The following is a 27949-nucleotide window of genomic DNA, read 5'->3' as shown; positions in this document are numbered from 1 at the left end:
ATATTTGCTTTTTAACAATGTTAAGTCTTTTGATCCATGAACGTGGGTTATCATTCCATTTATTTAGGTCATCTTTAATTTTAGTAATGCTTTGTAGTTTTCAGTGTATGTGCTTGTGCTTCTTTTATTAAATTTATTCCTGAGTATTTTATTCTTTATGATGCTAATATAAATGGAACTGTTTTCTTTGATTCATTTTTGGATTGTTGCAAGTGTTTAGAAATACAACTATTGACCTTTTATCTTGCAACATTCACAAACTGATTTATTCTAACTGTTTTAGTGGACTTACTAGTTGTGTTTTAGTGGATCTAACTTGTCTGCAAGATCATGTCAAATGCAAATAGTGATAGTTCTTTCTTCTTTCAAATCTGGGTGCCTTTTTCTTTTTCTTGCCTAATTGCCCTGGCTGAATCTTTCAGTGTAATGTTGAATAGAAGTGGCAGGAATAGACCCTAAGTCTTATTCCTGTTCTTAAGGGAAAAGCAATCAGTCTTTTACTAGTAAGTATGATGTTAGCTGTGGGTTTTCATAGATGCCCTTTAGCAGGTTGAGGGAAAGCCTCTTCTAATTAGTTGAGTTTTTATCATGAAAGGGTATTAGCTTTTTTCACATTTTTTTACATCTATTATAATGCTTCTTATCTTTTTTAATATGGCATATTATTGCTTTTTAGTTATTAAGCCAACCTTCCCTTTTTTGGAATAAATTTCACATCTATTTTTGTTGTTGTTTGTTTGTTTTCATTTTTTAAATGCAAGGTCTTCTAATAGGTTACTGGTACCAAACTATTAATTGATGTTTTTGTTGTGTATGAATTTCATCGTCCTTTGACAGGAATGGATTTAGCCTATTCAGAAGACCAAAGGAGAAAAGACTTTCTATTTGATCTATGGCATATATCTTTATTAACTGTGTTTTCTTAATGCCTTTTCCAAATGTTCTTTTAAATTCTTACTTGATGTAAACTGTATCAAGCTGATAATCCTGAAAAGGATGCTTTATAATCATATATTAATGAATATGATAACCTTGAACAGGCACGTAGAGGAATTCAGTCCCAGAGCTGTCTACACCAGTGGCAAAGCGTCCAGTGCTGCTGGCTTAACAGCTGCTGTTGTGAGAGATGAAGAATCTCATGAGTTTGTCATTGAGGCTGGAGCCTTGATGCTGGCTGATAATGTAAGAACATTTTACCTGGTTAGATAGAAAGAAATCAGAATATCCCCTACCCTATCAATAAAGACCTATAAGTTCCTATTAAGGTGCTCTTTTTCAAGAAAAAATAAAATACTTTTAGTAAATAATTTATGGTTTTATTAATCTAGAAATGGGCATTATCATCATTAGTCAATACTTTCTAAACTTCTGTAGAATATATTGCCTGCCCTGAGCTTGTTGTTTGCTATGACTAGTATGTCTCAGCACTTTTTCCTTTCTAGATTGTGATACATCTATGAGTATATCTATTGCATTTTGCATGTATTTGTCATGGATCTATTGTTAGATCTGTGAAGGCATGTAAATTGTAGCTATAGATACAGACATTATGTTCCAACTTCATCCTTCACTTTGAGCCTAAAATCAACACTGAAGTGATCAAGAATGTTTTGACCCTGAGATTTACACAACATTTTGATGTTGAATAGAAGTGCAATAAGTATCTGCCTGTTTTTAGTTTTGCCCTTAGTTTAAAGGGCAAACTAGAGTTTAAAATGAGTTGAAAGTTGTATGGTTCCCTTGGGGATCATGTACTGTCTTACTCTAGTAGAGGGAATTGGTATTGCTTACTTACCTTAGTAGTTTAAAGTCACTATGGTAGCAAACTTTGAGTTTCCTTGCCATTTTGACATCTGAAAGGAAGTTTCTTATGCCAGGCTTATTTGATTACAGGGTGTATGTTGTATTGATGAATTTGATAAGATGGATGTGCGGGATCAAGTTGCTATTCATGAAGCTATGGAACAGCAAACCATCTCTATCACCAAAGCAGGAGTGAAGGTATGTGTGTCCACTTCTGTTCCACTGCATCATGCCTTAGCCTTGTAGACTAGTGTAGCTCTGGAGATGATCACTTGGATAAAATGCATTACTTCAACATGAAATGCTGTTTATTGAAATGGAAAACACAGCCCTGAGGCTTATTAATCCAAATTACAGGTGTTGGGGGCATAGCTCAGGGGTAGAGCACTTGACTACAAATTACAGGTGCTGTTAAAGGTACTGTTAAAATTAATTTGTTATGAAACAAAGTAGAGGAAGTACTGGTGAAATTTTTAGCTCTTTCAAAATTTCCACAAAGCTTCTCTGTAGTCTTTGCTAAAATGTGCTTCCAGTTGTAACAGAAATAAAGTTGACAAATCATTTAAATGGAAATAATAAGTACAATATTATGATTAGCATTAGAGAGAAATAAAGCTTTAAAAATAAAAGTAATACATTCAAATAGTTAAGAAAAATGTAACAGGTAAATATAAATTAAAAAGAGAAATCTCCTCCTCCCAGCACCAATAGATACTCAGAAGTGTCTGCTGAGTTTATGTCCCTTTTAGGAATATTTTATCATAAATAAGCATAACGCACATAAAGTTTTACTCCTTGCTCATTTAACTTTATAATTTTATTTTGGTAATCTTTCTGTATCAGTATATATTAGATCCACTTTGATTTTTTATTACTCCATGATTTTCACTTGTATATACCCCAGTTTGACTCATTAGGCTCCTATAAAAAAGAATGATGTTTAGGTCATTTCCAGCCTTCTTTATTACAAACAACATTGTAAGCATTGTACGCCTCTTCCTATATCTAGCTGCAAAATGAATTCTTAGTAAGAAATTGCTGACTTAAAGGGCATATACATCATACCAGCAACATCGTATGGGGATACCTGTTGCTATATCAGACTTTGATTTCGATGATTCAGTAGGTGAAAGATGATATCTTATTATTTTGGTTTTCGTTAATTATGAATGATGTTGAGGTTTCTCCTATGCCATTCCATTTTTCTTTAAACCTGTCATGATTTTTTTCCTTTTGTGGTCAGGCTACTCTGAATGCCAGGACATCCATTTTGGCAGCAGCAAACCCCATCAGTGGACACTACGACAGATCAAAGTCGTTGAAACAGAATATAAATTTGTCAGCTCCTATCATGTCACGATTTGATCTCTTCTTTATACTTGTGGATGAATGTAATGAGGTAACTACATGAGCTGTCCCTTTGAGCTTCCTTTATTATTTCCAGTTTGAGTAATTGATCAAGACAAGCCTGGAAGATGTACTCGTGAAGAATTGGTGCATGTGTTGGCACTGACCTTTCATATCTCTGAGTGGTACAGGATTAGATAGGTTTATTAAGCATCTCGGAATCACTTTAATTGATGGTTCTGTTTTATTGTGTTAAAGAATAGCAAGCTTTTTGTTTTTGTTGCTGCTTTTTAATTCTAAAAAAAAAAACAGTTCTCAACCATACCGTTTAAGATTTTTATTAGACTTTTTTTTTTATTAAGGTTGAAAAGAATTCGGATACCAAACAACTTTCCTTTTTTTCCGCAAATTATGAGTCATTTGTCTCCCTATATCTTCTTTTCAAATTATTGCATGTGTCACATTTTTTTCTAATTATGTAGCAGTTTTAAGACTGAATGTAAAATTGTGGATTTACTTGCATTCTAACATGTTAGTATTAGAGTTGAAAGAAAGTGAAAGTCACTTAGTCATGTCCAGCTCTTTGCGACCCATGGACTATACAGTCCATAGAATTCTCTAGGCCAGAATACTGGAGTGAGTAGCTTTTCCCTTCTCCAGGGGATCTTCCCAACCCAGGAATTGAACTCAGGTTTCCTGCATTGCAGGCGAATTCTTTACCAGCTGAGCCACAAGGGAAGCCCAGTGTTAGAGTTACTTAGATGTAAATATTTAACAACATTGCATATCTCAGATGTATGCAGAACTGCAAAATGACCTTAGAAGGTAATATTGTACTGTACTTGTAATTACTGAGCATGGTGAGCCTACATTACATTAGGCAAAATACATAACTCTTACTTAAAGTAAAGTTTTAAATTTATCTAAATAAAATTTGCCTTCCATTAATGTGACTATCAGAGGGTTTTCATGTTTTATCTTTGGGTTTAGTTCTTTTCCTTCACAAATCTATATAAAATGTTTAACCCAGTCCCCACTCCCCATTGTTGGGCATTAACTGATTTTCATATATTTATGTCTACATAATTTATTTATTTTTAACTTTTTAATTAGAAATAATTTCAAACTTACAAAAAAGTTGTGGGAAATACAATAATGCGTATAGTACCCATATACCCTTTATTCAGTTCACATAAGTTTTTGCCCTATTTGCTTTACCATTTGCTCTGTGTATCTCTACATTTTTTTCTATACCATTTGAGAGTAAATTGCGTATTTTTAGTATGGTTTTATTCAATGTTAGTAACAATTTTATGATGATTATCCTCATATATTCATAAGTGGCAGCATGATATAGTGTCTAGGAGGACATATTCTGAAGCTAGACTCTTCAAATCTTTGCTCAGTTACTGTGATGTTGGACAAGTTACGTAATTTTTTCAGGCCTCAATTTACTTATCTGTAAAATGGGGTAGTGTTATCTACCTAATAAGGTTTTTGTGAGGATTGTAGGAATTAATGCTTCCTGGCAACACTAAAGGCAATAGATCCTGGCATTTACTGAGGGCACTAGAACTCTTATTTTTGTCAGATTAATTAAGTTAGTTAATTTCTTCAGGAATAGTCTTAATTAGAGTAAGGCACAGCTATACATTTAAGCGTTTGATTTCGGATGAAACCGGTATTAAGCTTTCCTCAGAAACTTGAACCCATTAATACATCTTATGGTGGCATCTTAAAGCTTGAGGTTATCATGCTACAGATAATTTCTTAATGCCTGGGATAGTCTGGAATGGATGTTATTATAACTGATAAAAGTGATTTTCTTGTTTGGAATTAGGTTACAGATTATGCTATTGCCAGGCGAATAGTAGACTTGCATTCAAGAATTGAGGATTCCATTGATCGTGTGTATTCCCTTGATGATATCAGGAGGTATCTTCTGTTTGCAAGACAGTTTAAACCCAAGGTAACCTGCCCTTTTGTACTGTATTCAGGCATGATGAGTATGTGGCATTTAAAGAGATGCGTTACTTGGAAATTAACTGAACCCGATTTGAGGATTTTTTATGATTGGTTGATTGGCTTGATCTGGGGGTTTGTTTGGGCATTTTTTGGAGGGGTGGATAATAGTTTATTTCTTCAAAAAGTCTTGAGAAAAAGTGTTTTAAAAGTCTGAAGAATTCCATTTCTTCTACTAATTAGGTGCTAATAAAAAGGTTTTTATGAGTGAAGAGTTTTGAATAACCACACAAACTAGATTTTATTTCAATCATTATTCCTAAGAATCTTAAAACTGTATGCTTATATCAGTAGTCTACAGATGCTCTTAAATCTTTCTCTGAGGAAAACCTTGGGTTCCTCTAGTTCATTGTAATGAACATAAATAACTACCTTACAGTAATTGATGTAGATCTTTGGATTAAACCTGCACTGGATTCAGGGTGCTCACTTGGACGTTTATTTTTGTTTGTTTATTGTTATTTTTTTAAATTAATTTATTTCAATTGGAGGCTAATTACTGCAATATTGTAGTGTTTTTTGCCATACATTGACATGAATCAGCCATGAGTATACATGTGTCCCTCATCCTGAACCCCTCTCCCACCTACATTAAAAAAAAAAAACCCTCCATAATGCATATGTTGTTTGGCATTTTCCTAAAATAGAATATATAAAAATTTTTCATTTGATTTTTGTTGAAATGTCTACACTATTTCTGGCTTGACTTTTGGGAATTATGCTTAGATTTTAATCATCTAACACCTTCACTTGATAATCCGTATCAGAATTGAGTCTCACTGTCCCAAGGAAAGGGTAGAATATCACTTTTGTTTGCAGAAGCATTTGTTCTCCATGACTAACCTGGTCCCTCTATAACTTTGGCTTGCTTCCTTAACATACTTAGTTCCTTGCTCTAAAAAACTGAGTATCCTTTAGTTTGCCTTACTTTGTTGTTATTATTGAACAAATGATAAGGTCTACTGAAATAGCTGATATGTATATCCCAAGTGGATACCTGAAATCACAGACAGTACCAAACCAAACACTATATATACTATGGTTTTTTCTATAAGTTAGCGCAATAAGAGAATATCTGAATTGCTGGCATCACTACTCCTGTGCTTGGGAAGCGTTAGTAAGTTAAAAAAGGGTTACTTGAACATAAACACTGTGTTACCGTAACAGTTGATCTGACAACTGAGTTTGCTACTGACTGACTAATAAGCAAGTGCCATACACACTGTGGATACTCTGAATAGAGGGATGATTCACATCTTAGGTGAAACATTGGACAGCTACTAAGATTTCATGACACTACTCAGAACAGCACACAATTTAAAACATTAATTGTTTCTGTCTGAAATTTTCTATTTAGTATTTTTAGACTACAGTTGACCATAGGTTAACTGAAACAACAGAATGTGGAGAAGCCACAGAGTGGCTATTACATACATATTGAAATACTAACTCTACTGTCTTCCTATTTGTAAAATTAGTGCATGGAATTCATAGTCCTTCGTATTAGTTTCTATTGAAAGGTATTTCAGTACTAATTTCTTGTCATTGGTTTCAAAGTCTTGACCCTCTCAGTTCCCCCAGAGTATCTCCATCTGGGAACCTTTTAACCTTCATGTTTAATGCAGCTTCCATTAAGTAGAAATGCTCTGACTTCATCAATGTTCTGAAACAGATTTCTAAAGAGTCAGAGGACTTCATTGTGGAACAGTATAAACGCCTCCGCCAGAGGGATGGTTCTGGGGTAACCAAGTCTTCATGGAGGATTACAGTGCGACAGCTTGAGAGCATGATCCGTCTGTCTGAAGCAATGGCTCGGATGCACTGCTGTGATGAGGTATCAAAGTCACTTTAACATAATGGGAAAGAGAAATTGATATTTGGCTTTAAGTGTGTTTTTATCTTCGGTATAGAACATACTAGCATTCACTGCAGATTTACTTTTATATAACTGTTGAGTTCTCATAGAATACATGACTCCTGACCCTGGGGGCTTTCCCTTAAAGAACGTTGCTGTCAAGCATTTATTGAATGTAGTAGTTAGATTAATGAGATAATCATGACATAGATTATAGAGTACAAATAGAGGTGATTTCAAGATTAGTGCCATTTGTTCAAGAAAGATTTAAACCTTACAATGTTTAATCCTTACCATTTAAACCTTAACAGTATACTAGGCTTCTGGGCATTGGATACAAATGTGATAATGTTGCCCCCAGTCACCTAAGAAGGGAATTTACCTCCTTAGTTTTGTATAATGTGTGGATATTAAATTGTTCTTTGAGCCCTGGGTTTTACAGGTATGTCAGTGGGTATTTAGGGAGTAAATGGGGAGCGGTATGGAAGGATATTCATACCCTTATCACTGCTTCATGCAAACCAGCCCTGCTTTATATAACTATATTTTTAAACAGTGTAAGATTTGTTTGAGGAAAGAGTTGGGCTATTTTTCTTAAAATAGTATGATTGAGGTATAATTCACAGAAGAGACTGTACAGCTCTGACTTTTTACATACACCCTTGTGGCCACCCAGCTCAGAATACAGATTTACAACATCTTAGGAAGTTCACTTACACCCTTCCCCAGAAGTAAGCACTGTAGTGACTTCATTCACATTTTTGTCCCATAGATTTCATTTCTCAGGTGTTCGTTTAATTTTTCAAATTCTCTGCTATAGCGCTTTACTGTTTACAAAATACTTTGACACTGTCTTACTTGTTCTTTGAGTCTTCTGACATTTAATGGACATCTTTATAGGTTAAGAGATGAATAAAAGAGCCCCTGTTTTCCATTGCTGATAATTTGGTGGGAGAAGACGTATGTTTAATTAAATATGTGAACAATGAGAGAGGTTATTATGGTAGAGTGTCATCAGCAGAGAGTATAGAGATCAGTGAATTCTTTCCTAAGGAAGGTGGAGGGTTTGGGGAGAGATCAACATTTGAACTGGATCACTGAAGGGCATATGGAATTTTGATATGCATTTTTAGAGTGAAAGGAAAAAAGTTTAGCAAGAATGTAGTAGAATCTGCAGAGAAAGAATAGGTCATGGTGGAGGGGAATTCTTAAAAACTATGCTAACATTTGTACCATTTTTTTTTTCCATCGTAATGTTTCCTAAAATGAGTGTCATAGAACTGATGAGTCTTGGAGAATTTGTTAGATTTTTCTTCCCCTTTTTTTTTTTTGGTTTTTAGTAGATAGCAAATTCACATGATATGAAAATAAATATGCATATATACACAAATACATTTCCTGAATAAAATTGAGTGTTTTTGCATATATTTAAAAGCCCTTTCTACTTCCTTTTATTTTATGATCCTATTCTTTATTTTTACTTACTTTATTATAAAGGCCTCCCCTAGTCTAAGATTGTAAAAGAATTCTCTCAGGATTTCCTCAAGCATGTTTCAATCATTCCTCAAGAATGGTTTCATTGTTTGTATTTAAATCATTCAAACATTTGGTATTCTGCTGTAGGATGTAAGCTATGAATCAGTTGATTCTTTTTGAGCTAGTTTCCTAGTTGCAACACCACTTAACTGAACAACCTATCTTTTCCACACCGGTTTGGCATGCTTTTATTTTATATTAAATTCTTGTGCCTATTAAAGTCTCCTTCTGAATTTTTTTTTCTGTTCCTTTGGTCTTTCAACCTTCTTCTGCATTAGTGCCGCAATATTTTACTCAGTGGGGCTTTTTATTTTAAATGTACAGCTAGTTCCACTGCATTGGTGGTGTTCGTTTTTGGCTGTTGTGAACTTAATGACCAGTTAGGTTTTTGTTTTGTTTTTTTTTTTTTAATTACTGATAGTCACTAAGAGGAAAGCATCCTAGGAACTTGTTTGAAAAACTTGGGAATTTCCCCTTCTCTGCCCCTCCTTTGCCCTCCCCGCCACTGGCTATCTGTTTTACATATGGTAATATGTTTCCTTGTCACTCTTTCCATGTATCTCACCCTCTCCTTCCTCCCCTGCCCTCCGTGTCCATTAGTCTCTGCTCTCTATGCCTGTGTCTCCATTGCTGCACTGCAAATAACTTCTCAGTACCGTCTTTCTAGATTATATATATATGCTTTAGTATAGGAGGTATATCTTTCTCTTTCTGTATAATAGGCTCTAGGTTCATCCACCTCATTAGAACTGACTCGAATGCTTTCCTTTTTATGTCTGAGTTATGGTCCGTTGTATGGAATACACAGCTTCTTTAAAACCTGGGAACTTTTGAAGAAAGCACTAACCATTCTGTCTCTAGACTGCTATACTCACCTACAGATTCTGGACTTGAACTGCAGTATTTCCAGCCTCCAGCCACCTCTGCTCACTTCAGACTGGTCCCTACAATCCTAATTGGCAAGAACCAAGTCCTTAATACCTATCCTTTTGCTCCTGTTTGTCCTGAATTCAGTGGATTTTGTATACTGACAAACTCCTTGGTTTGTCTGAAGGCAACGGGAGAGTCTGTCAGCAATCAAGGACCTCTCTGTTCAGTCCTGAAATGGGTTTTTCCTCCAGTTGCATGGCTTGTTCCTATACTAATGCTACTAAATGTATGAAGCTATGTAATTATACCACCCCCTAGATTTTCTCTAACTGTTGAATATATTGTGTAGTAAGGAAATGCATTATACCCTTAAAGCTGTCTATTCATTTATCTTTGTTTAAAAAGTCTGAACATAGGGCCAACATATACTTGAGCTCAGTGTTTGATACTCAGTTTTTAGTATTTTTATACTAAAATAAAAATAGTATACTACCAAATTATAGATATTGAGAGCATGTTACATTTGTTAATAAGAAGAGCTGACATCTCAATGATTTTTCCTACCTAAGAAAACAGGATAACAATTAGAATCTAGTTTATGCCACTAAAAATTGCAGCTGTTTAAAACAAAAACAGTTATTTTGTTCATGCTGCATGTTCATTTATGTTAGCCAGAGGCTCTCTTCTCCACATTGCTCAGAAATTCATGCTGACAGAAGTCTCTTTGTTGACACGACACTTCCATGATCATAGAAGATAGAAGAAAAGGTGAATCATATACCGCTTCTTAACCTTCTGTCTAGAAGTGACATGGCACTGCCACTCACATTTCATTGGTCAGAGGAATTAACATGGCCATGCCTCAGTTCAAGTGGTTAAAGAAGTGCTTTCCTATCAAGTGGCTAGAATGAGAAAAGCAAACATTTGTGAACAGTTCTGGTGATTCATTCATTATCTTTCCACTTAAGTCTTTTGTTGTTTTATTTAATGGCTTTTAAAGTTTTCTTCCTATGATTTTTGCATGATCCTTGTTGAATTTATTTCTTGATATTTTGGTTTTTTTCTTGGTATTGAAGGTAGACTTTTTTCCATTTTATATTTTGACTGATGGTTGGTTGTATATATCAACTATTGGTTTCTGTATGCTAGTTTTATACTGAATGAAACCTTTAGTTTCTTTTTCAGTCAAGTCTATTGATTTTCCAGATTTTCATTCTTTTTTCAAATGATAAATGGTTCTAGTCTTACTGAAAAAAAGTAAACTTAATCTTTTCCTGTAGTCTCTACTAATTTACTTTTGCTTTTGCTATTGCAATATAATGTCTAATAATTATGAAATTGAATATTTTTTCTTGTTCTTAGTTGGCTCTGTGGCTGAAATATGTTTTTATCAATAAGAACTATACATTTATTATTCATATCTTGAATATTGCTGTCAGGAAGATTGTTTTGTTTTTTGCCTAGTGTCTTTTTGTGTTGTGTGTGTACTTAGTCATTCAGTCCAACTCTTTGCAACCCCATGAACTGTCACCCACCAGGCTCCTCTGTCCATGGGGATTCTCCAGGCAAGAATACTGGAGTGGGTTCCCATGCCCTCCTCCAGGGGATCTTCCCAACCCAGGGATTGAAATCAGGTTCCCCACATTGCAGGTGGATTCTTTACTGTCTGAGCCACCAGGAAAGCCCTTTAGTGTGTATGAATTAATCATGACTTTTTTTCTCCTGGATCTATTAAAATGAAAATAAATTGACTAATATCAAGGCTTCCTGGAAAAAATCCCACTCTTTTAATGCATTTGGCATTTGCTTCCTGTTATTTAGAATTTTTAAACAGTACTCACAAAAAACTATGGTTGTTATTTCATTTAAATTTTTGGAAAATTTCCCAGTTTTTCCTCTATGCTAGAATGGTTTTCCATTGTATTAAAATGATCTGCCCGAGAATGCACTGGCAGTGCAGTGGTTAGAATGCCGCTGCACCTTCACTGCAAGGCGCACAGGTTCAGTCCCTGGTCAGGCAGCTAAGGTCCTGCCTGCTGTGTGATACCGCCATAAATAAAGTGAAATAAAAATCTGCTTTTACTGATAGGAATTCTCAACTAAAACTCTTGAGTCTGGCATATAGAATTTCTTGTTTAGATTTTCTCTCTTCTTCGGTCAGTTTTGGGTGAGCTATATTTTCCTGAAAAAAGTATCCATTTCTAAGAGTTGGCAGAGTTTAGTAATATCCAGTTAGAATGTATTTTTTTGGTTGCTTGTTTTAATACTACATTGTGATTAGACAGTTTCTCATTTAGTTTCTAGGATGCTTTCTTTGTAGCCCAATGTCCTTGTTTGTTTGTTTGTTTTCTTTTGGGCTGGTGGGTCTTGCTTTCTCTAGTTGCACCATGTGGGGGCTACTCTTCATTGTGGTACACAGGCTTCCCATTGCTGTGGCTTCTCCTGTTGAGGAACACAGGCTCCTTGCACGTGGGCTTCACGCCATTGCAGCACGCCGTCTTCAGTGGTTGTGGCGTGTGGGTTTAGTTGCCCTACAGCATGTGGAGTCTTCCCAGACCAGTGATTGAGCCCATGTCCCCTGCATTGGCAGGCAAGTTCTTGACCACTGGACCACCAGTGAAGTCCCCAGTGCCAGTTTTCATAAATGTTCCGGGAACACTTTGAAGGGAGGCCTAGTTCTTTGTTTGTGTGCTTACCTTTGTGCTCAGTTTTATTCAACTCTGCAACCTTGTGGACGCCAGACTCCACGGTCCATGGAATTTTCCAGGCAGGAATAATACTGAAGCGGGTTGCCATTTCCTACTCCAGGGGATCTTACATCTGTGAAGGGGGAAGTTAACTTATTATATTAGATAGTCCATTCTGAAGGAGATCAACCCTGAGATTTCTTTGGAAGGAATGATGCTAAAGCTGAAGCTCCAGTACTTTGGCCACCTCATGTGAAGAGTTGACTCATTGGAAAAGACTCTGATGCTGGGAGGGATTGGGGGCAGGAGGAGAAGGGGACGACCCAGGATGAGATGGCTGGATGGCATCACGGACTCAATGGACATGAGTTTGAGTGAACTCTGGGAGATGGTGATGGACAGGGAGGCCTGGCGTGCTGCGATTCATGGGGTCGCAAAGAGTTGGACACAACTGAGCGACTGAACTGAACTGAACTGAACGTAGGCCTTCTGTGTTTTTTTGTGGGGTTTGTGGTCTACCATATCTTCTCTAAAGTGCAAGTTTAAAGTATCTTATGAATACTTTTTATTTCTCTACCGGTAATATAGTTTTGTCTCTTTGTATTTATTTATCCCTTTACCTCCTATAGTTTCGGCTTTACTAATATTGTTCTCTTAACTGATACCTTTCTTTTCATTTTGATGTGTACCCTCTAACTTTCTTGGTCTCATTTGTGTTTTTTGGCCTGAACTCTACCTTGCTTTCTTTTTCTGATATTCCTTTGCATAACTTTTTATTATTTTTAGTCATTTTTGAGTAAGTTAAGTATGTATACACACACACATAGCACAGAGTTAGGTTTTATTTTGTGATCCAAGCTAATATTATTTTAATGTATGTTAAACCCAATTACATTTATTGATATGAGAGAGAGGGTTTTTTATTTGTTTTCTTTTTATAGTTGAAATGATTTTTCATTATGTGGTAACTTTGCTTTTGCTTGTATGTGCAGTTCTGATATTCAGAAAGTTTACGTTTTATTTTAATGGTTACTTTTGTTATTATAATTTTATCTTATATCCTCCATTCTCTATTGGTTCCCTACCAGTAAGCGTGTTAAAACTAGCGTGTTTCATCTTCCTTTCTCTTCCCTTTCCTCTCAACGGCATGATTTTAGTAAATAATATTTTACAGCTTTCCTTTGCACAGTCAAATGTAGTTATCCGTCACTTGATTGATCATCTGTTGACTTTCATTTGTTACGGGTGGGAGGCAGTCAGCAAATTCACTTTGGATCTGCCTTTACGTAAACCCTCTGCCTTCAGGTCATACCATATATACTGTATTCTGTCACTGTTAATTCCCACGTTTGTTTTTTAAGTCATAGTTTTTTAGATAAATATATGCATAGCTCATTGAAGATAAATTTGTTATGATTTCCTAATTTATCTCTTGGCTGATTGAAATTTGGTCCTTTTCAAGGGTTTGGTGAAAGAGATGAGTTCACGGGACTAATTTTCCCTGCGTGTATGTGCAGCAGGGTTATTTGTAGTCTTTGCCTGAATGACAGATTGGCTTGATCTACAACCTATGGCCCATTTGTTTTTGTACAAATTTTTCTACTGTATCCTGACATTAGTTGTTCCTTTGGGGAAATCTGAGGCCAGCCCTTGATTATTAATTTCTCCCCCATAAGTAACTGGATATTTTTCTCTTCCTAAGCTGTTTTTATAGACCAGTAAGTTTACTAGGATATGTCTTGATATTGACTGCTCTAAAATGACTTCAAAGTTTCCATGCAGGCAGTAGTATATTTTTTTTTTTAAAGTGCTCTGCTGGATTTATCTGTTGTTATGGGCTTCAGCTAGTTAGGAAGGGAGTATATTTAGAGAGACTGTTATTTATATAAAGACTTAAAGCAATGCCCCCTGCCCCCAGAATAGACTTGTAAGTTTTCTTCTAAGTAAACTTTTTTGTTGAGGCAAAACTTAAGTACAGAGAGTGCACAAATCACAAGTGTACAGTTCAGTTAGCTTTCAGTGAAATACCTGTATAATCTACACCCAGATCAGGAAGTCGAACATTCCTTATTAGCATTTCCAAGAGCTACCCTTTGAGCTTTTTCTTTACATTCACTGCTACCCGCTTCTCTGAGGATAACCTTTTTCTTTTCTGTATTGCTGTATAGTACTCTAACCATACTTTTCCTGATAGTTAAGTTGTTTTCAATCTTTTTCCCACTCCCAGTTGTGGTTAAAAACACATAACTGTCAGTAAGTGTGTCATAGTGATTGGCTCATTCTTCTATTAAAATGGACATTTGGATAGTCTCCAGTTTGGGTCTTATGTACATGTCTTTTGGTTCATCTGATGTATATATGTGTGCATTTCTGTTCAGTGTATACCTGCATGTGGAGTTATTGAATTATTGGGTCATAGATTGTATGCATACACAATTTAGTAAAGACTGAAAATGGTTTCCCATAATGGTTGTAATGGTTTATATTCCCAAGAGCAGTGAATGAAAGCAGTGTACATCCTCAGCACTCAATATTGCTGGTCCTTTTAGCCATTCTGGTAAATTTATGGTTCTCCATAAATATCACATATTTTTATGTCGTGTGAGAACAAAAATGTCACTGAAAGTTCATATGGAGAAAATCTGTTTGGTATATCAAAAAGACTGGCTTACTGGCTTACTTCATTATCTTGATTGGTTTAGGTTCAGCCTAAACATGTGAAGGAAGCTTTCAGATTACTGAATAAATCAATCATCCGTGTGGAAACACCTGATGTCAATCTCGATCAAGAAGAAGATGCCCAGATGGAGGTTGATGAGGGCCCAGATGGCATCAATGGTGAGGTGTCTGTTCATGACTGTTCTAGAGTTAGGGGCCAAAATGTTCTCTTAAGATATCGTGAGGAAAGTGCACTTACTGATGGTTATGAAGTCTGTGTAGCAAAAAGGGGAAAAATAGATAATGAATTTTATTAACTATTTATAAGTTAAAATATAATCAAATAGTTGATATAAAATATATATGCTTGAAAGACTTGAGAGAAAATACACCAAAATGGAGATAGTGGACTTAATATTGCAAATGCACTTTTAGATCATGAAATCTTTTTTATCTCCCATTCTTCCCGTTTCTTCCAAATGGGTTTTTGTCTTCACTAGTAGCATTTATAAAATTGCTTCTAATTTATTTGTACAGTTACTGAATACTGGGTATAATTATATGGTTGTTTTAAAATTAGTATTAAAATATGAATAGTATATTTATAAAAGCACCTGGTAGGGGGGTATTGGCACAGGAAGAAGATTTAAACGGTTAATATTTCACTTAGGTCATGCTGATAGCCCTGCTCCTGTGAGTGGAATTAACGGCCACAGTGAAGACATGAACCAAGATTCTGTTCCAAAAGCCTCCTTAAGGCTGGGCTTCTCTGAATACTGCCGAATCTCTAACCTTATTGTGCTTCACCTCAGAAAGATGGAAGAAGGTGAGGCCATACCTAGTGCTGCTCTTACTGTGTCATTTACATAAGCTGTATTCACATAAACTGCTTGTGCTTGGCTAAAGATTGTGTTGTTTTGTCAGAAGAGATGATAAATTTTTAAGACGAGCTCACTTTGGCAAAGAAAATCTATGAGAGAATGTCAGCATATCTACCAACCTGGATATTTTCCCTACAAGTTCATTGTCGGAGGTTTATGGCTCATTTTTGCTAATGTCCTTGGCCTATTCTAATATTTGTTAAGCCAAATTTGGGATCTGATAATATATAAAGAAGCACTTAACAAACTTCTTGCAGATGTAAAATCTCCCTTCTTTATAATGGCTTTGTTTAAAATGGATGGAATCCTTCATTCCCAACTTATGCTTTCAGTTGCTGTTGACAAACATTGTCTGGGTGGTGAAGCATAAGAAAGTGAAGGAAACACCTTCGTACTTTGAAATCATAATAGCTTTAAGAAAATTGTTTATCATCTCTTTTTTTTTTTTTAATTTTTCTTTTCAAGATAAAGTAAGGATACTTTAACTGAAATAATATGGCAGGTTATTTCAGGCTTAAGCTGGAACGTTGAAACCTTATTTTAGCAGATATGTTTTCTGACAGATTGGTTATCTAATCTGTACATTATTTTGTCTGTTGTGTATGCAAACTCTAAGAATTGGCAAAATAGCTTGCTATCAAGATAATTAAATCCTTTTTAAATGAATTCTTTTGTTGCAGAAGAGGATGAGTCTGCATTAAAGAGGAGTGAACTTGTTAACTGGTACTTGAAGGAAATTGAATCAGAAATAGATTCTGAAGAGGAACTGATAAATAAAAAGAGAATCATTGAGAAAGTTATTTATCGACTCACCCACTATGTACGTATATAATTAAGTTTGCTGCGGTATTACTGAGGGAAGGTTTTCATGTTTCATATCTTTGTAGGTTTCTTAGATGTTCATTTATTTTGAATCCTGAGGGTCTAGTCAGAATTAAAAATTGTTTAAAATAAGAGACTTACTAATTAATTGACTTATTTCTTCTGCCAAAATAAGCAGAATTTATGTTAAAGCTGGGAAAGCGAATTTAGGGTCTTATATTTGAGTGTTTTTAACCTTTGTTTTTCACTCTGCCATAAACCTTGAAGCAGCCTGACCACTATCATCTAAATTCTGCATTCTGTCCTTCCTCCTGTTCTTATCTCCCCCCGTTACCCAGTTTACAGTCTGCTCCATATATTTTTTTCTTACACTTCCCAATTCATTCATTCTCCTTTTATAATACTTGCTTGGCAGAACTCCACCTTTGGTTAAAACTAGTTTGTTTACTGTACCTATATCTAAGAAGTTAAAAGTATCTGGAGAAAAGCATTCAATCACGTACTCACTCTTACTTTGCATTAATGACCACGGATCTCAAATGGACAGCTCTTAACTTCTGTCCTGTCTACTTCACAGTAGCACTGGCCTCACAGTAGCAGTCCCCGCTGCCATTACTTTTCCCTCACCTGTTCAGTCTCCCACTCTCTTAAAGGGCCCTTACATACATACCATCTCGCTGCTCCAGTCACTGCGCTGTTTCCAGCATTCCACCTGTCGGCAGCGTCTGTCACAGTTGATCACTCCTAGAGATACTTTGTTTGCTTGGCTTCTGAGTCACCATATTCTCCTGGGTCTTCTCACTGTTATTTCCTCCTCTTCTCTCTCTCTCTCTCTCTCCTTTTTTTTAAAATTTTGAGCTGTGTGATTCTGTTTTATTTTCTCTTTTGGCCACATAACATGGCATGTGGGATCTTAGTTTCCCAGCCAGGGATCAAACTTGTGCCCCCTGCAGTGTAAGCACTGAGTCTAAACCACTGGACCACCAGGGAAGTCCCTCCTTTTTTATTTTTCTGACTCTTTCTCCTGTCACTTTTTAAATGAAGTACTATATGTAATCCTCAAACCTCTTTTTCTGTTTACATTTGTTGCCTAAGTAAACTCATTTGGTTCCATGAATTGAGAACCATTTGTGAACCCATATTTATATCTCCAGCTCTCACCCATCCTCTAAATTCCTAATCTATATAGCTAGCTGCTTACTCACAAATTAATAGGCATCTCACACTCAGTGTCTTCAAAACAGTGACTTCCCTGTAGTTTCACTTACTCAGTTGCTTTAGGCCAGACATCTTAGAATAAACTTTGATTCCTTTCCCCTCACAACTGTCTTTTATCAGCAAAGCTCATGAGCCTGTCTTCAGTGTTCTCTGTTCTCTTTTCACAACCATCACAGCTACCCAAGCCACCATGCCTGGAGTTGCACAGGTGCCTCCTAACTGTCCACCCTTGCAGTGGCTCTCTGCCCAGCAGCCAAACAGATCTTTTAACAAATGAAATTGTTTTAGTGTGCTGCCTTTCTTCCCTCATGTTTAGAATAAGATCAGTCTCTGTACCATGGCCCGCAGAACCTTCTGCACAACCAGGCCCCTGCCCACCTCATTGTCTTCATTTCATAACCTCTTTCCTTTCCCATTCTGCACAGTGACACTGGCCTTGTCACTGTTCCTTAGACACACCAGGTACGAAGGCTTTTATACTTGCCCTTTGTTTCTTTCCCCATATTCCCTCCTCCATTCTAATATCTGCTCAAATGTTGCCTTCTCAAAGTAGTGCTTCTTGCTTAGTCTGTTGAAATAGCAGCCTTCCTCCTTGCTGTCACCCCCTTACCCTGCTTGTTTCTTCACAGTGTTTATAACTGCCCGGCAGTATAGTCTTTGTTTAGGTGTTTAATAATGTGCAGCCACCATGAGGGCAGGGACTTTATTTTGTCAATCCCCTGTATCTGCAGTGGTGCCTAGCTCAGAGAGGGTTCAAATACTTGTTAAATGATTGAATTTTTCTGTTCAAATGGCAAGAGATTGCATTTAACTTCACAGTGCTCACTTTATAAATATTATAGTTGTCACACATCCGAGTTTATCATCTGATGAACTATGTCCCTGTAGAACTAAATGAGTCTGTGATTACAGGTGGGGGGATTTGAAGAACTATTCCATTCAAAATTTAATAAATAATATGTATAAAAATAGAGCTGAAGTGGGGGTAGTATTGTGCTCGGAGTTGTCTGTCTAGTGGACTATATGTTTGCATCAGGCCAGCCCTTCCCTTCCAAGCGGCCCTGGAATCAGTGTTAAGATAAAAATAATTCATGCAAAAAGTCCGAATTGGGACACATTGTAAAACTAACTGATCTAAATTGGACTTGTTTTTAAGTTTGATTCACCTCCTGAGCCAATTTGGTACAAAAGACTATGGAACTTGTACTGTGCTGATCAAGTGTGCTTTCTATGAAGATGTGTTAGTACATAGAGTACTTGAAAGTGTCTAATCTGTCTTAGTCGTATTAGTTAGTGTTCATACTGTTGGAGTTTTCCATTTTTAGGATCAAATCACTATTTCCTGAGTTTCTCTGTATGGGCCTTAGGTAGAAGTCTTTGTTTGTGGACATATTAGACTGACTTATATATCATGGCTTCAAATCTGTCATCAAGTTTATTAAGCCACATGGCATGTTCTACTTTTCTTTTTTTTAATAGTTAATAGATCAAAGTGAAAATTTTTACGTTAATTATCTTTTGATTCTACTTCTAACTGAATTATGAATGGGTGATATATGAAAGAGTTCAGTGGCCGGTAAATTAACAATTAACATAATATTAAGTATTAATATTTAAATGATAAATAGAATGGTAAACATATTTATCAGGATTTATACAATTACATGATCATAAAAGCATGTTTTTTAAAGTTATTTTTAAGTACATGATGTGATATACTAGGGAACCTGATTAAAATCAGACATTTAGAAGGAGGGTCAAGTCCTGTGTATCTTATCATTCTTATAATTTTGCTAAAGAACTGAGGACAGCCATTTGTATTTCATAGGATCATGTTCTAATTGAGCTCACCCAAGCTGGATTGAAAGGATCCACAGAAGGAAGTGAGAGCTATGAAGAAGATCCCTACTTAGTAGTTAACCCTAACTACTTGCTTGAAGATTGAGCTATTGAAAGAAACTGGAGAAACTATGGCCCTCCACCTCGGGCCTGGAGTCTGGATGGAGTTCTGCTAGCCAGAGAAATGCTTCTGGGAGTGATGATTCAGGAAGATTTACTTTGAGGAATAAGAACCAAGTTGATTGTCCTATCCTATATTGTCACATTCCTTTTATACCAACACAGGTTTTATCCCCCTTTAGTGTGCTTCTTGTCTAAAAAAAGTTGGATTGCAATAATGTGTTGTTTCTATAACTAAGACCTTGTGTTTTCATGTGTAGAAAAAGGTCTGCTGCTTATATGTTATGTGATATCGTATTGGAGAAATAACTTTTTTCAAGTATCAATTACTGCTTTTTTTCACCAGAAAAAATTTTTTCAGCAGTTGTCTATTAGATTTATTTCTAGTCTACTCAGATTATTGCTTCCATTTATTCATGAATATAGAAAAGGGATGGAAATATGACATTATGGTAAACATTTAAGCATAACATCTTGTGAGGAGAGTCCTTATTAGAATTTGATAGTATGAAAGCTAAGAGGCCTTGGAGATGATTTTAAAAGTTAAATCAAGTTCTGTTTGTTTTTTTAAGAGAGTTTATGAAAATAAAACATTTATTATACTTTTCCACTACTCTTTAATAACTTTAAAATTTTCTATGTTCTAAGAGTAAGGTCTCAGAATTATTTTCTGACTGCTTTTTTAAGGGAACTTTATCATTTTCTATATTATAACCATCCTTAAATTTTTTCAAAGAAAATTATTGCTGTTTATGATACTAACAGTCTCTGAGGCTTTAGCTTTGATCAGTATGTTTATGCTGTACCTGTTCCTATTGTTGCAGCTTTTGGCAACAAATGGGAAATGTCATTTTTCTATATATACAACCACCCTTATATTTTACAGCATTTTTCTAGGAAAAGAATTACTGCAGTTTATGATGCTAACAGTCTCTGAGGCTTAGCTTTGATCATAGGTTCATGGTGTAGACGTTACTGTTGTTGCAGCTTTTGACAATAGATGGTATTTGGGGGGTCTGTGGGGCTAGTCAGGGAATGTTTATACATGTTACTCACGTTCACTAATAGAAACTTCACTCACCACTAAAGGTAAGGGAGATTGGAAACAGAAGTTGCACAGTTAGCAGATATGGGGTATAAACTTGTGTGAAAACTACGTTACTAATTAATGGGGGTAGGCAAGCCTTTTAAGATGAGGAAACTTCAGTGTACAGGATCTCAGACTTATTGTTGAGCAGGAGCTGCTGGAGTAAGGCATGGACTAAGACAGAAGGTTCCAGTAATAGGTGATAGGAAGAACAACTAGTAAAAACTCAGAAAACAGCAAGAAAGAGTTCCTTCCCTGCACTAGTTCCCAGCTTGATAAAGAAGATGGGTAAGGCGTTTCTGAATAGAGAAACGCCTGACAGGAATTTGAACTTCAGTTTGATCAAAGGAAAGTGTGACGGCCAGGAAAGATGAGTTGCTTAATGGTGAATCTGTCTTCTCCCCCAGTTTTGCTATTAGTGAAAGTGGGGACTCTAAAGCAAAGTGAGACCGTTAATACAACTAAAATAAGTTTTTATACATCTGAGTAAGTGTGCTTCCATTTTCACACATCCCCTCTATCTACATGTTACTTGTCAGAGAAGTGAAGTGGCTAATGGGTGATGGATTATGTATAAGGTCTTTATGAAGAAAATTAGACAAGTATTTAGTAAGTGGATAGATGTAAATTGTTTCTGAAAAGGACATCTTGAATATTGTAAATTGTCAGCCATCACTTTAATCTGTTTTCAACCAAATCCCAACAGATGTCCATCAGAAAGGAAATGACTACATAAATTATGATAACAGCCATGCTCTCTGCATTATACAAACTAAAATGAGGGAAATGAAGATGTTTGAAATGGAAATATCTCTAGGACATATTGAAAAGATGTGCAAATAAAGCCATGGAGCACCTGAATATATGACACAAATATTGACAAACCTAAGGGAAAATAGCAAAACAATAGTAGTAGACTTAAGTATCCCACTTTCATCAGTGGACATTATCAGTGAGGAAGCGTAGACTTCAAGTAGTATGTTTAGACCAGATGAGCTTAACAGGCACAGACCATTCTGTGCAAAGGCAACAGAATACAGATTCTTCTTAAGCATAAATGGAACATTTTTTAGGATAGATCATATGTTAGGCCACAAAACAAGTCTTACTACATTAAAGATAACTGAAATAGGCATGTTTTCTGACTATAATATAAAACAAAACTACAGGCAGAAACCTGAAGTTTTCAAAAATATATAGGAATTAAGCAACACCCTACTTAACCAGTCAGTCAAAGAAATCAAGAGAGAAATTTAAAAATGAAACACGAAAATGGAAAAATGACATAGCAAAACTTGATGGGAGGCAGCAAAAGCAATCCAAGAGGGAAGTTCATAGGGATAAATGCCTTTATCAAAAAACAAAGATCTCAGCCTAACTTTATATCTTGGGTGGGGTGGGAAATAGAGCCCAAAGTTGGTAGGAAAGCAATAAAACTAAGCTTTTTTTCTTTTTAAAGTAAAATTGACAAAACTTTTAACGACTCACCAAAAAAAAAAAGATAAGTTATACCACAGAAATATATAAAGAATCATAAGATGTTGATATTCACCAGCAAATTGGACAACCTAGTAGATAAACTGCCACTGCTGCTAAGTCGCTTCAGTCGTGTGTGACCCTGTGTGACCCCATAGACGGCAAGCCCGTCCCTGGGATTCTCCAGTCAAGAACACTGGAGTGGGTTGCCATTTTCCTCTCCAGTGCATGAAAGTGAAAAGTGAAAGTGAAGTCGCTCAGTCATGTCCGACTCTTAGCGACCCCATGGACTGCAGCCTGACAGGCTCCTCCATCCGTGGGATTTGCCAGGCAAGAGTACTGGAGTGGGTTGCCATTGCCTTCTCCAGATAAACTGCTAGAAAAACACTATCAATCATGACAAAAATGGAAAATCTAGTTAGTCTGCTTAGTAATGAGATTGAATAAAAAGTCAGAAACCTCCCAACAAAGTCCAGGACCATATGGCTTCACTGATGACTTCCACCAAACATTTAAAGATGAATTAATACCAGTCCTTATCAAACATTTTCCAAAAATGGAAGAGGAGGTACTACTTCCAAATGCATTTCATGAAGCCAGCATTACCTTGATACCAAAATGAGACAAGGACCTAAAGAAGAGAAAACTACAGGCCAATATCCTTGATGTACAAAATAGATGGAAAAATCCTCAACAAAACATTAGCAAAGTTAATATGTTAAAATGATCAAATGGGATTATTCCAGGTATGCAAGGATGATTCAGTATCTGGAGATCAAGCAATGTATTATACAGCTTAACAAAATGGATAAAAATCCTTGTCATCCCCATAGATAAGGGAAAAAGGCATTTGATAAAATTCAACATCGAATTATGATTTTAGAAAACATCAAAGTGAGTATAGAGGGAAAGTATCTCAACATAATAAAGACTAAATGGCGAGCCCACAGCTAATCATACTCTTGGGGATGAGACAAGAATGCCCATTCTCAGTATTTTTATTCAATAAATAAAAATGGAATCTTAGCCAAAACTAGGAAAGAAAGGCATCCAAAGAAGTAAAATTGTCATGCAGATAATATGATCTTGCATATAGAAATCCCTAAAGACACCACCAAAAAAAAACAGTTGGGTTCTTACTGATGGTCAAGTGGTTAAGAATCTGCCTGCCAGTGTAGGAGATACAGGTTCAGTTCCTGATCAGAGAACTAAAATCCCACATGCTGCAACTATTGAAGCCCATGTGCTCTGGAGCCTGCGTGCCACAAGTAGAAAGTCAGTGTACCAGAACAAGATCTCTGCATGACACTGAAGATCCCGCTTACTACAACCAAGACCTGATGCAGCCAAGTATTAATTTTTTTATGTATCAGAAAAAGATAATTCCATTTACAGTTGTATAATTTAAAAATACCTAGGAATAAATTTAACCAAGGAGGTAAAAAACCTGTATACTGAAAAATATAAGACAGTAGTGAGAGAAATTGAAGAAGACAATGATAAACAGAAAGATGTTCCGTGCATACAGATTGGAAGAATTAATATTGTTAACATGCCCCTTCATTTTAAAATCCTTCATTACACATTCAGTGCAGTCTCAAAATACCAATGGCATTTTTCATAGAAACAGACAATCGTACGATTGTATGGAATCACAAAAGATCCTGAATAGCCAAAGCAATATTGAGAAAGAACAAAGCTGCAGGCATCATGTGTCCTTATTTCAAGCTATATTACATAGGTATAGTAGAACTATGGTATTGGTACAGTAAAGGAAAGACATTCTCCTAAATGGTGTTGGAAAAACTAGATCACTACGTTACACTATTCACAGAAGTTAAAAATGAATTTAAGGGCATAAAACCTGAAATCATAAACTTGTAGAAGAAAACACAGATGGTAGGCTCCTTGACATCAGTCTTAGCAATGGCTTTTTGGATTTGACACTAAAGCAAGAGCAACAAAAGCAAAAATAAATTGGACATCAAACCAAAAATTACTGCACAGCAAGGAAAGCCATCAGTCAAAGGAAAACCTTTGCAGATAATATCTGATAGGGGTTAATATCCAAAATATATAAAAACATAATAACAGCAATCTCAAAGAGGCCAATGAGCAGAATAGGCATTTTTCCGAAGAAGATATTCACATTGCCAACAGGCACATGAAGAGGTGCTCAATATTACTAATCATCATCAAAATGAAAAAGCCACAATGAGATATCAATTACACCTGTTATTAGAAAGGTTATAAAGAAAAAGAAAAAATAAGTGTTAGCAAGGATGTGAAGAAAATAGAACCCTTGTGTACTATTGGTGAGAACCTCTGTATGGAAAACAGAAGTTTCCCAAAAAAAAACTAAAAATAGAACTACCATGTAATCTAGCAATTCCACTTCTAGGTATTTTATCTGAAGAAAATGAAAACGCTAATTCAAAAAGATATATGCACCCTCATGTTCATTGCCACAATATTTATGATAGCCCAGACATGGAGGCAACCTGTGTTCACTGATGGATAAACTGATACAGAAACTGTGTATAATCAAATATTACTCAGTTCTGAAAAGAAATCTTTTTATTTGTGACATGGGTGAACCCAGAGGGCATTATGCTATATGAAATGTCAGGCAGAGAAGGACAAATAGTGTAGAATCTAAAAAAAAATGTTTCCATAAAAACTGAACTCATAGGTACAAAGAACAGACTGATGATTGCCAGAGGTGAAGGTGGTCAAAAGGCACAAAACTTCCAGTTACAAAGTAAATGTCATGGGGCTATAATGTGCATCGTGGTGGTTATAGTTACTGCTGTCTATCTGAAAGTTGCTGAGAGTAGATCGTAAACATTCTTGTCACAAGAAAAAAAATTGTATATTAATGATGGATATGTTGACTAGGCTTACTGTGGTGGTTTTGTACAATGTATATGATTGTGTTGTACACCTGAAACAAATACAATGTTATATGTCAGTTGTGTCCTTAAAAATTAATTTTAAAAAGGGAAAATATGAGCATTTCTTATAACTTTGCAGTAGAAGAGGCTTTTAAAAACTATATCTAGAGAGCAATAAAGAAATTAATGTATTTGACTACACCAAAATTTAATACATTAAAAATTAAAAACCAAAGCTACAGATTTGGAGAATGTTTTGTCAACCTATAATACTAGAGAAAGGATTAATGTCCAGAATAAATAAGCTGCAGATGAGAATATGCTATATATAATTACTATATATGTATATAATTATATATAATTTCAGTAGCTATATATTTTCTCAATTTACAATGGTAATAAAGTTTATTTCCCAAAATAGATACAGAGCTGATACAAATAAATTTTTTAAATCATTCAAAATTATAAAAACACTAATAATTTGATAGTATTATAATAGCATTGGTAGGTTTGCTAGGAATTTAATGTAATACACTACTGGTTGGACTGTAAATTGGGACACTGCTTTCAGGGGAAAATTTGTTAGTACCATTAGAAGTTAAAGCATGGCTGACTACCCTATTACCCAGCAAGTGTACTCCAGTATTTTTCCTGAAGAAATACCTATCTGTGTATAGACAAAGGTGTCGATGACGACACCCAATCAACAAAATGATGGGGGAGCATCACAATACAGCCCTTGAAAATAATCAGATATATCAGTATTTACACAAGGGAAAGATCTCCAAGTGTGCTATACGGTACAAATGCTAGTTGTACGTCAGTACTCACATTATAGTACCTCTTACTTTGTATACTTGTAGGGAAAACTATTTATGTACATACAGATGTAATAAATGATGGATATTTCATAGGAAGTACCTGGGATTAGGTATAAGACAAATGGAAATATTTTATCTAAATTTCAGGGATATTTATGATAATACATTTATTTACTATTTCTATAATTATATATATTTAGAGAGAGAACGATGATTATAAACAGATGAATTTGAAAATGGTATATTGACCTGGGGCTGTCAGGGTCACCTTGAAAATTCCACTGAATGAAATAAAACTATTTCTATTTACATATATATATATATGTATATATATCACATATTTCTAAGACAGTTCCAAGGAAAAAATGATAGGAGAGGCCATGTCCTTTCATTAAGTGAATAGATACACAAGGACTAAAAAGTCTAGAAACACATCTAGATAAATATTTCATTTCCTTTTTTTTTCCACTCCACTGGGTCTTTGTTGCTTTGTGTGGGCTTTCTCCAGTTGAGGTGTGTGGGCTTCTCACTGCAGCCTCTTGTGGAGTACAGGCTTTAGGCAGCAGGCTTCAGTAGTTGCAGCTTGCAGGCTCAGCAGCTGTCATGTGCAGCCTCTCGGGCACACAGGCTTGGTAGTGGAAGCTTGTGGGCTCCACAGCACAGGCTCAGTAGTTGTGGCACATGTGCTTAGTTGCTCCATGGCATGTGGAATCTTCCTGGACCAGGGATCAAACCCATGTTCCCTGCATTGGCAGGCAGATTCTTATCTACTGTGCCATCAGGGAAGTCCCAAATACTTGGCTTCTGATAAATGGCATTTCAAATAGTGGGAAGGAATGGCCTACGCAACAACCCATTAGAAGTTTAGAAACTCTGGTAACATGCAACATAAAGATGGAATAAAGATCTAAAGATTAGAAATAAGAATATTAATACATTTGACACAAGCTTTCAAAAATATGGTACTAAGTAATGTATTTTGAAGGATACACTTCAAATAAGCCAAATTTTAAAACTGGGGGATTTTTTTTTTCTATCACATTTTAATACATGATATCCAAACTATTGAGTTCCTATGTCATAATAAGTTAAATAATAAAATTGTACAAAGGATATGAACCTAAATCTCAGAAGAAAAACAGGTAGCCATTTAACATGAAAAACTACCCCTCCAAACCAAAAATGTGTCCAAATGTGAATTTATAACAGGTGTGAGCAAACTAGAGAGATTTAGACACACACAACTATAAGCAGGATTTAAGTTTGAAGAAACCTGCTTTGGATTGCAATCAAAATTCCAAATGGGCACACCATTGAGTTAGCAACTTAATTTCTAAAACTCTTATCTTAAATGTGGACAAAGATGTATAGCTAAAAATATTAATTTGCAACATATTAAAATTAAGAATCAACCAATATTCAATATGCAAGAGGTTAAACTGAAGTGCAGAGAAAAAAAAGCTAAGGAACACTGCATTAAACATAGTTCCATGTATCTTTTATATATTTAAATGTTATACACATATTTGCATTTGTATATGTAATAATAATAGCTATCATTGAGTTGCAAGGTTCTAAATATGCTAATGAATGACCTCATTTAATTCTCACAACCCTGTATATCCCCATTCTACAGCTGAGAAAACAGAGACAGAAATTAAGTAACTTCCACCAGATGAGACTTAAACTCCTGGCACTCTGACTCCTGAATACCATTAATATATGCAGAGAAAGAAAATTGGAAGGAAGCACAGTATTGAAAATGATTATCCTAGAAAGGGAAACAAAGAGGGGAATTAGTAAATTTTTATACATATTTCTATACTGCTTGAATCTTTTATAAAATGTATTCATCATGTATATACTTATGTATATTTAAAGGAGGAAAAAAGTTTGGTGAGGAACTCACTTTTGTTCTGCTATGTAAATAAATTTTAAGATAATTTGTAAGTAAGAAAAACATATTAGTACACTCCAGGAGTTGGTGATGGACAGGGAGGCCTGGCGTGCTGC

At 35.6% G+C, this 27949-nt stretch overlaps 1 protein-coding gene across 1 annotated transcript in view; it reads left to right on the top strand.

The window, feature by feature from the left end:
* The window catches only part of MCM6 (minichromosome maintenance complex component 6), a 36613-nt gene extending 15015 nt beyond the window's left edge, over nt 1–21598 (top strand). Inside the window, exons 9-17 of the mRNA XM_018062374.1 lie at nt 1041–1182; nt 1894–2001; nt 3047–3202; nt 4991–5119; nt 6845–7006; nt 14823–14958; nt 15449–15604; nt 16340–16479; nt 19528–21598. Of these exons, the coding sequence (XP_017917863.1) occupies nt 1041–1182; nt 1894–2001; nt 3047–3202; nt 4991–5119; nt 6845–7006; nt 14823–14958; nt 15449–15604; nt 16340–16479; nt 19528–19644 (1246 nt within the window). The 3' untranslated portion in view covers nt 19645–21598. The remainder of the gene's footprint in view (nt 1–1040; nt 1183–1893; nt 2002–3046; nt 3203–4990; nt 5120–6844; nt 7007–14822; nt 14959–15448; nt 15605–16339; nt 16480–19527) is intronic.

This window comes from Capra hircus, chromosome 2 (genome assembly GCF_001704415.2).
Source record: "Capra hircus breed San Clemente chromosome 2, ASM170441v1, whole genome shotgun sequence".
NCBI lineage: Eukaryota > Metazoa > Chordata > Mammalia > Artiodactyla > Bovidae > Capra > Capra hircus.
The sequence above is the reverse complement of the archived record's forward strand: the minus strand, read 5'-3'. Positions and strand labels throughout refer to the sequence as shown.